The following is a 12200-nucleotide window of genomic DNA, read 5'->3' on the forward strand; positions in this document are numbered from 1 at the left end:
CAAGTATGTTATATTTGTAATTAATTATGCGATTACAATTGTAATTGACCCTCAAAGATTTTTCCCATTTTGTGACAGATTTTCAAGCTTTGTGGCTGATCAGACTTATTGATCTGAAACGTGTGAGTGTGACAGAAAAGGTAAGACTTTAGTGTCTTTTCTTTCATTCTTTTGTCTTTCCTTCTTTTCGACGAATGAATAGACTTTTGTGTTTTACATTTTCTGGACTTTGGTGTTGAAAGGTTTATTAGGTGGAGGAAGCGATCATAAAAGAGGTCACGGTGGGAAAATAATAAAAGTGAGAACAAAAAAATGAAAAAAAAGCGGGAAAGAGAAAGATGTGAACAATGAATGCTGATTTGTCAGGCTAATTTCCACTTTAACTAGGTTTTCTCAGAGTCCAATGAATAGGAAAGCGTCTGCACTTGTGTGTGTGTGTGTGTGTGTGTGTGTAGATGTGGGATCTCTCTCCCTCCACCTCCCAGAGAGAGAGAGAGAGAAAGCACATGCACACAGAGAGAAGCTGGGACGAAAGACAGAACAGAAGAAAGCTGTCAGGCTGCACGGAGGCAGCAGAGAGAGCACTTTTTCTTTCTCCTGGAATACATTTTCACATTAACGCACACACACACACACACACACACACAGATGCTAACGTGGGCGTGAGGGCTGTGTATTCTTAGGATTTGCTGAACGTGTTTGGATTCTGCATCTTTTGGACTGTCAGGATTCACACTGTTTTTTTTGTTGTTGTTTTTAGCTTTGCATCACTTTTGCAATTTAAGCTCAGATTGTGTTGGAACCAGATCATATAAGTCTGAGTTGGACCTGCAGAGTGTGTGTATGAGGATGATGATGATGAGGAGGATGAATTGGCTGATGATAATAATCCTTTTAGCCCACCTCGGGGTTAACTTAACCCGGGCATGGAAAGCATCTCAACCCAGACTCCAGTTTACACACTCAGGTAAGAAGAAGGATCCTTTTCTTATAATAAAATATGTTATTTTACTTTTTCCTTATGTAACATATAAAAAAACCATATAACTTTCTATCTTTGTCACTCTTCGTATGGTTATTCCCTCCCCATCACAGGAAACACTGGTACTGAATAGATCATCATCACTATGTTCTGTGTTTTAGCCCCATCTTACATTAAAGGTCTAATCAAATCAATTAAATATCTATAACAGGGGTGTCAAACTCATTTTAGTTCAGGGGCCAAACACGGAGCAGTTTGATAACATTATTCTGCCCTAGTTTTCTGAGTGTAAATAAAATACAAAATATGAAAGAAACTGACAATATCCAAGCAATAAATGACAGATATAAGTTCCATCAGTGTTCTCTTTAAAACACTTGATTATGTTCACAACTTTTATTTCCATCCATCCATTTTCAGACCCGCTTTGTCCTATTGCAGGGTCGCAGGGCAACTTTTATTTAATTAAGGGAAATATCATGTCATAATTTCAGGAAAAAATGAAGGATTTTCTAAGAATTTAGTTTTTCTAACAGTAAAAATTGAGTTTCATTTACACAAATATATATATTTCATCAGCTGAAATCATAATTTCTACTGACAAGCGACAAAAAAATCAATAGTCAAGATAAGACAGAAGGATTGAAGAGATGTGACGGATCTTACTGCATCTGAATCAATTTGCTTACTTGCAAAATCAAAAATGACAACTAAAGTAAAGCCTAATAAGACATATATGAATTAATACACACATACAATACATATAATTTAGTATTATACTCGCTGACTTCATCACTGCAGCACAGACACTGTGTTTGTTTAACATTTGCTGAATAAAGACAAAATTGATGATCAAGTGTTTGAAATTCTAGACTCACATTGCTAAATAATCATTTTTTAAAGGTCTGCTACAAATAGATCTGTAGGGAAATCTGAGGTGAAAGAAATCTGCTGACAGACAGAACAAAACCACCTTCATCAAAGGACGAGAAAGCAATTACGAGCCTTCTTTCCTTCTCGTTTTAACACTTTAGCCACATAAAACACAAATTGCTCTCCTGCTGATAAGGAAAACCGCTGCATCTTCCATTCAAATGCTAAAAATGTGTCTGAATTGAGGTTGACTTGTTGAAAGGTTTTACAGCTCTGCCCATGGTTGGTATTTAGTCATAAATGTGTTTGCTGTGGTTTTTGTGGAAGCAGCGTCTTCTGTCAATCTCTGAGAATTTCTACAGGATTCACTTGATGCTGTTGCTTCAAGTAGGAAACGACTAAACACTCTGACCCATGTTCTCATCTGTCGTCTACAGAAGAGGATTAGGGACAAATTTAATGGGGAAAATCATTTTCAATTGTAAATCAAGAATAAAGTCAAAATGTCAAGATTAAAGTTAAAATTCCGAGAATAAAGTTGAAATTCTAAGAATAAAGTTGAAATTTCGAGAATAAAGTTGAAAGAAATTTCGAGAATAAAGTTGAAAGAAATGTCGAGATTAAAGTCGAACTTCCGAGAATGAAGTTGAAAGAAATGTTCAAGATTAGAGTCGAAATGTTGAGATTAAAGTCAAAATTCCAAGAATAAAGTTGAAATTCCACGAATAAAGTTAAGAGAAATGTTGAGATTTAAATTGAAATTTTGAGATTAAAGTCAAAATGTCGAGATTAAAGTCGAAATTCCAAGAATAAAGTTGAAAGAAATGTCGAGATTAATGCTGAAATATCAAGAATATAATGGTATTGTCGAGATCGAAGTTGAAATGTCGGGAATAAAGTTGAAATTTAGAAAATAACCTGAAAATACAAATCGTGATCAAAGTCAACGGTTTGTTAATTAGCTGATGAAGGCCAATCCGATTTTAATCTTGACATTATATTTCAACTTTATTCTCAAAATTTCAACTTTAATCTTGATATTTTGACTTTATTCTTGATTTGCCCAAATGTATTTCCTCCATCAAAAATGTCCCTAATCCTGTAAAGTTCTAAAAGTAGAAATCAGATATCATTCTTTACCATATTTAAAGAGAATTCCTTTCAAATGAATTGGATCTGAGGAGAGTTTCCGTTACAGTAAACATAACTTCCCTCTAATCATGTTCACCACTGTCAGTGTAGGAAAACATCCCAGTGCTCATTCTTACATGTGGTTGAGTAGATGAGGCTGGAATCAACCAATCATGACCTAGAAACGGTGATGGCAAGGAAAAGGAAAACCTTGATGGATTTTCCCAGGTGGGAACTTAGCTACTAATGTAATCTCAAATTAAAAATGTGAAGTAGGAAAAGTCATTAGCGTTGCTGTGCATTAGCTTCAGGTTGTGTGTGTGTGTGTGTTTGAAACACTATGTGAGTTTAAAAATAAAAGCTTTTCCACTTGTGCACTGTAATGTATGCATGCATCTTTCATCTTTCAATGATAAGTATGTAAGTGATTAGGAAGATAACTCAGCTCTCAAACATGCACATGTGCACGTCTTTCTCTCTGTGGGAGTTTGATATTAGGGTCACTTCCCTTCTCATCGCCACACAAGTTTTTTTTTTTTTTTTTGTTGTGAAATTGGTGTAATTAGTAAAAAAATTTCCTGCCACTTAAACGCTGTGAAGCTGATGGTTTACTTGTCCAGTCGTCCACTATTCTTCACTATTATGAAAGAAAAGTGGCTGTTGTTAAGCTCTGCTAAGAACAAAGTGCACAACTGTGTGGATTGGATACCAATAAGTGGTTACCAAACTTTTTCTGTTGTACCACCCCCCCCCTTTTTTTTTTTGGAAAAAAGGAAAATTGTATGGAAGCGGATTAGGGCCAATGTTTTTATCAGAAAATAATTTCTTAAATCAAGAATAAAGTCGAAATACCGAGTTCAAAGTGGAAATGTTGAGATCAAAGTGGAAATGTCGAGATCAAAGTGGAAATGTCGAGATCAAAGTGGAAATGTCGAGATCAAAGTGGAAATTTTGAGAATACATGTTAAATGTAATGTTGAGATTAAAGTCAAAGGTCTGCTAATGAAGACAAATTTACGGAAGCTGACGAGGGCCAATTCACCATATGACAACAAACAGCAGATCGTGGCCGTCTACAAAATGCTGTGTATTTTGTGTGGGATACAAATGTATGTGTATATACGTATATATGCATATGTGTGTATCCATAAAATGAAGAGTCCGTCCTTAAGACTGCTCTACTGTAAAGTGTCTTGAGATACCATTGGTTATGATACAAATAAAAGATTGATTGATTGATTGATATCGATGAATGCGTTAAACTCTACTTCAAAGTTGGGTTTAATAACAAAAAGATTCTTTCTTTTTGATCTTATAAACATGGCGTAAGATGTTCAGAAGGAAAAATCAGTGAAGTTTGGAAGAGGTGGAATATTCATTACATCTGTGGATATTGAGGAGCTACGGAAACAGATTAGGACCAATTTGGATGGAAACTGTTGGAATATATGGTGAATGGCCCTAGTCAGCTTCCGTAGATTTGACTTTTAGCAACCTTCGACTTTTATCACCATATGGTATTTTGAGTTTATTTTCATAATTTTGACTTTATTCTCAAAATTTCAACTTTAATCTTGATTTGCCCAAAATTATTTTCTCCATCAAAATTGGCCCTAATCCACTTACGTAAAAATGATGACTTTCTTCTTAAAAACTCATAGAAACAACATAAAATGTGCAATCACATTTAAGGTCCTTTTACTGTTGGAAAGATTAGTTCTAAACGTTAGACTGAACTTTGTTTATTATGGTTGTTTACTGACTGAGGTAGGTAGATCTAAGATGGGCTACTGAACCATGACCGATAGACGATGGATCAAACTTGTTACTAGAGAATTAAAACGGTGGTGTTTTTATATGGTCTCCACTGTAAACAGGCGCATTGCATTGTGGGATGTGGAGTCCAGTGGACCGATGCATAGAAGTGGTTATACTTCATTCCTACCTCGATTGTCTCCAGCAGCTTTAATATGAGATGTGTCTGGAGAATTGACTTGTCTTTAATCATTTCCAGAGGGGGTTGAGTGTCGTATCCAATGAAGTCAAAATATGTTCACCAGAGAGGAGTGCACAGAAACCTCCTCATGGTGTGCGTGCGTGTAGTTCCTAAAGGTATGTGAGGAATGGGGACACCTATCTGTCATCAAGCAGCCTGAGTGGGCTCTAAGCTTTGGCTTTGATGTCTCCGGATTAAAAACGTGGCCGTACATCTCAAAGGCAGTCTGACTTGGACAGGCTCAGAATCCACATGGAAGGTTCTAATGAAAGGTTCTTGAAGGGTCAAACCATAGGATGAGGAAATCCTTGAATGTCCTACGTTATTATCTCGTGGTCGTATGTTACTCGTGAACTGTTTTTGGCAGCAGCAGCAGCGGTTGGAACACGAGGAATGCTCCATCAGTTGCGATGTCCTGAAAAGACGAGAATGCTTAGACAAAAGCAGGAACAATGAAGGAACAATGGCAGTGTGGAGACGCCCCCTTTGACCTGGAGGTATCACAGCTACTGAAGTCTTTTTTACATCAAACTATTACCAGTGATTAAACCAGTGGTTCTCAAACTTTTTAAACAAAGGTTAATTTACACACATTGCCCCCCTCAAAAAAAAAAAAAAAATTCATGACAAATAATACATTTTAAGATTTATTGAATCAACAGGGAACAAGTAACATCATAATCAATCAAAAATCACAAACTAAATTAAACTAATTACCTGCATGAGAACAAATGTAAAAGTGCAGTAGTCAAAAATACAGGAAATAATGAAACATTATTTGCAACCTGCGCAGAAAAAGTTTTAAAAAAACAGACGCTGTGAATCCAGGAAAAAGATAACCTTCATATTTTCTTTTTGGTTTGATGTGAGGGCGCTGGCACTCACATTTTATGTGGTTCTTGTCACAAACGTTAGTTCCATGTTTTATTCCCAGTCGCATATCTCATGCAGTCTAATGATTTAACGGTCCTTTAATTTCTGCTACATTTTTAGGTTTCTCAGTATTACTTTCTTCGTGTGTAGGCATTTTGTTGAGTAGAAATGATCTTTATTGTCAATGAAGAAAAATTTAGAAAAAGATTGGCATGAAACTTCCTTCTATTTTGAATTGTCAAGAATCCCTTGATAAACTATTCAAAACAATGCAATTTAACTAAAAATAAATCTTGAATGAAATAAATAAAGGAATAACACAAATGAAGAAGAAGCCTATTAATTTAAATTCTGGTTCTATAGTAAACAATGCAAAACTGCAGTTCTTTTTCTTTTTAAAAGTGCAACTGAAAATGTATTTTGTGCCTTAACAATTAGACGTTAAAAAATACCAGTCATTGCACTGTATTTACATCAGATATTTGTTTGGACAAGCAGAGGGCGCTGGTAACCCAGTGGTCGATTGGCATGCAGATATTCTTGCAGTGAAGAAAAGATGCTATGCTAGCAGACAGAGCTAATAGAAAAACGTGACTCTTACAGATATTCATGTAATATTACAGATATTCTTTTGGTGCTAAAGGGGGAATCATTTATGAACATGTTTAAGAGTAGAAGGTGGCCAGAAAGAAAGTAGTAGCAGATATTCCGCCTGCCGCCTACTCTTCTGGACAAGAGAAGGATAAATATATAGCGCCATCTGCTGTTTAAAAAAAGAACTGTGATTCAATTTTCAGAGTATTAATATGAGCCGTGATTCCTATGAATCAATTTTAAACTGCCTTACAATTAATCGTTACATCCCTACTTGTCATACAATGACTTTTGTTGTAAATATGTTATTACAGTTTGCAGTTGTCATATACTCAGTGGAGAGGTCATGTTTGATAGCTTGCCAATGATCAACCCCTTATTTTAATTCATAAACCCAAAAGTACCTATTCAAACTGTAATGCTGTCTAAAACTAATTAGTAAATTATCAAAGTAAAACAATGTACCGGTACTTCAAAAACACCTAAACCATCATATTACCACTAATGGTTAGAGCAGTGTTTCTCAAATGGGGGTACATGTACCCCCTAGGGGTATGCGATAGCACTACAGGGGGTACTTGAGAGAATGAGAGAGAGAGGAAAATTAACAAATGAAAGCATTAAAAAATATGGCATTATGATGTTTACTTTTAGTTAAAAATGATAATCATACTAAACGTTACCAGCAACTCACAAAACAACAAAAACATAGAAAATAAGATGAGAGAAAAATACACAAGATTACTACAAAATACAGACAAATAACAGAGAAACATACAAAAACGACATAAGAAACAAACAAATGACACCAAACACACACTGAGAGATAATAATCGAAATAATACCAACACCACATAAATACGACAACAAAAAAACAAAATACGAGAAAAATCTCCTGAATAATAAAAAGAACAGACGAACAACAAAATACACAAAATGACACAAACACACATAATAATAATAATAATAATTAGAACATGAACTGAAAATATAAGAGTCAGTCTTGGTCTCACATCAGGAGGGAAATGACAGTAAATGATAAAAACTATAAAAATAAATGTATTGAGGAACCACTAAATACTCTTTAATTTCACTTATTTACAAAATGAGATTCTTTAAAATGTACAGTATGTTATTACTAATTAATTTCATCATTATTCTCTATAGTTGTTTTTTCACAGAAATCTGAGCAAAAAGTGGTCGGACAAAGGGGGGACTTGAGCCAACATTGATGTGCAGCATATGATCAAGTGAAGCATGCAGTGGATAACATGACACTGATGAGTTCACAGCAAAAAGCAGCCGTAGAACCTCAGCGTGAAACCGTCTTCTCTCCTTTCATCTATTGTTGTGTCGTTGAGACTATTCTGACTTCAGAACCAGACAGGGTGGCAAGTTGAATGTCAAATACACTCAACGTTAAGACCTTTTAGTCTTGCAGAGCAGGAGGTCTTTTCACCGTTTGAAAGATTTGCTCTGATTGGTGAAGTGTAATTAGTCTGACTGAGTCGACAGCTTCATGTGTCTGTAACAAACAGCTTTAAATGCTCAAATACATGCCTGATTACCTCCCAATCCCCTACAGATCACTTTTAGACACACATGCATGAATGCCAACACACTAACAACATGTCTGTACAGAGTTTGTCATTTGAGTTTAGCTGTTCTATCAGTAATGATAATTAAAAGTTAAAGGTGAGAACGCAAGCGTTACACATTCCGCAATATCTTTAGCTCTGCAACACTTATGAGTCTCTAAATCCTCTGAAATGTCAGTGAGAAGGTTCTGTGTCCAACACCAGCTAAAGCGAAGAGGACGTGTTTCGGATGCACAGTTGGAAGCAGCGATCTTGTCATGCCGAAGTGCTATTAGCATAGCCGTTAGCGTTGAATGAGAGTACACTTCCAGGTCACGTACTTTGGCAAATCGGTAATGGAGAAAACGAATAAAGGTGTTCGTTTTCGGTTTTTTTTCTGTATCGAAGCAAAAGAGCTTGAATTTGAAAAGCAAGGTGTTTTCCGTTTTTTCATTTTGGTTTTGGAAGCAATTTTTTTTCATGTTTTTGTTACATAATGAAAAACAAATGAACGAATGATACACAGATTCTTTGGCTCGTTACTGTACGTGAGAGTCATTAATCCTGGTTAAAAGCTAGCGTTTGAAAGAATCAAGTGCTGGAATATAAACAAGAAGATCAAAAAGCATCTAAGACATAATAAAACATGTAGACTAACTGGCAATATGCACCTATTCAAGTTGGTTGCAACACGCCAATAACTGAGAAAGAAGAAGAAGAATCAAGTGATGTATCCTATGATTTCAAAGTTGGCCGAGAGGTTTCTGTGCATTCCTGACACCGTGGTCCTGGTCCCTGGCTGGCCCTCGCTGGGCGCATTTCCTCTGCAGCAGTGCGTCGCAACCGGCTATGGGTCGCCCTGGGGGGGCCTGGCGTCAAAGGTGGCTCGTGGCTCTCGTGCAGCAAGCTTTACAACGCTGCCACGCTCCCAACTCGTCACTTCTCAGTGCGACTGCCGACCGGAGCGGATTGTCCTCAGTGCGGGACCGACCCACGATAGTTGGCGTAATTTTTATTAGATTCATCGGGATTCAACGTGAGACGATTCGATAATGATTCATAAATTGTTCAAAAATGATTGTATGTCATAATAACTAAATGGTCGCTGCTTGCAGAACAAAAGTTAAAGTTGCGCATGCCGCAAGATGTATCCTATGATTTCAAAGTTGGCCAAGAGGAATCTGTGCATTCCTGACGCCGTGGTCTTGGTCCCTGGCTGGCCCTCCATGGGTGCATTCCCTCTGTAGCGGTGCGTCACAACCTGCTACGAGTCGCCCTGGGAGGGCCCGGCATTGATGGTGGCTTGTGAATCTGGGGCAGCAAGCTTTACAGCGCCGCCCCGCTCCCAACTCGTCACTTCCCGGGCCGCGGACGACAGTAGGTTACCTCGCTCTGTTCTACGGCCGTTACGGAGCCCCCGGTGCGACTGTTGACCTTAGCGGACTGTCCTCAGTGCACCCCGAGGGTGGGGACCCACCCAAGACAGATGGCACAAGGGGTCGGCAGCAATGTTGGCCACCCACCTGACCCATCTTTAAACACAGACACAGCGTAGCACACTTAATTGAGAGCATGTTGACCAGCTCCTTTTCTTACAAAATAACTATAAAGTTTATGGATAGCAAAATGTTTGGTTTCTTGTGGGATTTGTACAGATCATTGAAGATTTTGTTTGGAAGTCTATATTTTTATTAAGTAGCTTTTGTTTGTTTCAGATTGAATTAGCTGAATAAGCTAATATTTTAGTTATATTTATATTTGCTTCTTTAGTCGTATGATTACTGTTGGATTTGGTGATTTGACATAAATAAAGACAATAGAGATACATTTTGTTTGGTCACTTTAAAAAGAAATTTGAAATGGGGGAGAAAAGAATCGTGATAATCGTTGAATAATTGAATCGTTTCATCCTGAATCGTAATGAACCGAATCGTAGGTTCCTTAGAAGGAAACAGTCCTATAATAAACCACAGAACCCTTACCATGACCATGTAATAGAACACTAAAAGCTCAGAGGAACTGTGGCTGGTCTATTAAGTCAGCGAGTGAATCTATTAGTGCACCAAGAGGCTAAATCATGTTTTATTCATAGCACATTTACTTCTTCCAGAATTGGTTTTCAATAGAAAATTTACTGTTAATCAGTCGCCAGAGAAAAGTGGAACTGAATCAAAAGAGCCTGTTTGATATGAATAGAGACGCAGGCTTTGATATTTCACCTTCATGCTGATGATTCCCTTTTATTCTTTTTTTGGACAGATTCCTAAATTGTAAAATAACTGTAATGAATGTCTAGAAGATATTAATATGCAAATTACTTGGTTTGTCATCCACGATACATCCGTTCATCAGTGTCCAGATTCACGCTGCTTTGCGGATGTGAAATGTAGTTTTTGCATCGTGAACCCCTCCTTTTATTGTTTAATACAGTGTGTAAAGTAAATCCCCATGTGTTGCCTGGTTTCTCCCATTGATAAAAATGCAAAACTACAAACAGCTGCTGCCACTCGGAGCTCATTAGAGCTGTGTGTGCTTTTAATGCAGAGGAAGAACTAGGTGCAGCTGTGCAGCATCACACTCATTTAGGACGGTTAGATATTCCTTTAAATATTCCACAAAATGACTGCATTGCCTTTGGTACTGTGTAAATTACATTGAGTTGAATTCATTTTAATCTAATTGACTGTATTGTAGCAGCTCTTGGCTGATGTGATGCTGTTGATTTTAAATAAATGCTGATTGATGGAGAAAAATAGTAGAATTTCCCTAAAATTCCAGGCTCAACATGAGCAATAACGGCTCTGTTTGAAAATATGATATAAAAAATTAAACATTTGCGCTTTTGTTTTGTCCAATCTGTTGCATGTTCCTTGTTTGATTCTGATTTTATGTTAGGAATAACCTGGTTCTGTTGTGTATATTGTTCATTAGGGGTGTACGTTGCCATAAATCTGACGATACGACCCACAATTGGCATGTCACGATACGATGTATCCCGATACTACACAATACAATATACATCGCGATATATCATGATATTAATCCAAATTTCACCTTTACAAGTACAAAATGGTGATTCTGAGACATTCTTAAATTCTTAAATAAAAAGTAACCACATATATCTATAACATTGTCCAGTACAGTATGTTTTATGGAAATGAAGCTAAAATACATTGAGGAGTGAGGTAGTTTAACCAGGTTTTATTTGGTTCACTGACACCTAGTGACTGGGTATTTACGTGCTACGCAGATGTTTACGTTTTTTTTCAAAAAGTTAATCGCTCAGTGAAATATGGCAATATTGGTCGATTTTATTCTTACACCCTCACTGTTCATGTTGGTGAGTGTATACTTTATTTTTCTAGTTCTGAAGTCCAATAAAATGAAATCACAAAAAGCCTTTCAGAACAATATTAAAAGCATGAGATGCTTGATTATTCATTTATTCTTTCAGATCTTTTTCTATGTAGGCCACTACGTTTAGGGCTCTCGGCTCAGGATGTTGTGGATAATTGTGTTTTACTGGGACTGATGTGTGACAAAAAATTACTTGCAGTCTTTTTAAAAAAGGGCTTAATGTGAGCAAAGGTTTTTAAAACTGAAGAAGTTGAACAATTACTCAGAGCGAAGCCTCTTTTGCCCTTTAGACGTGTTTTTCTTCATCCTCTGAAGACAGTCTACACACTACACACACAATGAGTATATACTGTCTATTAAATACTATAAGGATCATTAGTATGGTGAACATTCTCACTGAAGTATACTTCCAAGTTTTACAAGATGCATTTCGTACAAACGACAAAAACCTGAAACACACTGAGGCTAAATGTCTCTCTAAAGTTCTGAAAACATTTTAAGGCATAAAGTGAGCAAGTAGAACAGATACAGGCAACTGGTGGCCCGGGGCCCACATGTGGCCCTCGGTCTAATTTTGTGCAGCCCCAAAACAAATTACAAAATGTTTTATTTCTAGACGTTGGAAGGAATTTATAGCTCAACATAATACACGAAGTCAGTCCCAAAACACACAAATCAACAGTACACAAAAAAATACACAAATTGACAAAAATACAAAAAACAACAACAACACATAATAGCACCAAAGACACACAAACTATGAAGAAAATTGCAAAAATGACAAGAAAACACAGAAATCGACAACAAAAATGTAGAA

General features: G+C 36.8%; 1 protein-coding gene across 4 annotated transcripts in view; it reads left to right on the forward strand.

Annotated features, from left to right (window-relative positions):
* The first annotated feature begins 549 nt into the window (after nucleotides 1-549).
* The window catches only part of sema3h (sema domain, immunoglobulin domain (Ig), short basic domain, secreted, (semaphorin) 3H), an 83518-nt gene continuing 71867 nt past the window's right edge, over nucleotides 550-12200 (forward strand). For all 4 annotated transcript variants that reach the window (XM_028452154.1, XM_028452155.1, XM_028452156.1 and 1 more), the window contains exon 1: nucleotides 550-967. In XM_028452154.1, the coding sequence (XP_028307955.1) occupies nucleotides 844-967 (124 nt within the window). In that variant the 5' untranslated portion in view covers nucleotides 550-843. The remainder of the gene's footprint in view (nucleotides 968-12200) is intronic.

The sequence above is a fragment of the Gouania willdenowi genome, chromosome 7 (assembly GCF_900634775.1).
Source record: "Gouania willdenowi chromosome 7, fGouWil2.1, whole genome shotgun sequence".
In the NCBI taxonomy this organism is placed as follows: domain Eukaryota; kingdom Metazoa; phylum Chordata; class Actinopteri; order Blenniiformes; family Gobiesocidae; genus Gouania; species Gouania willdenowi.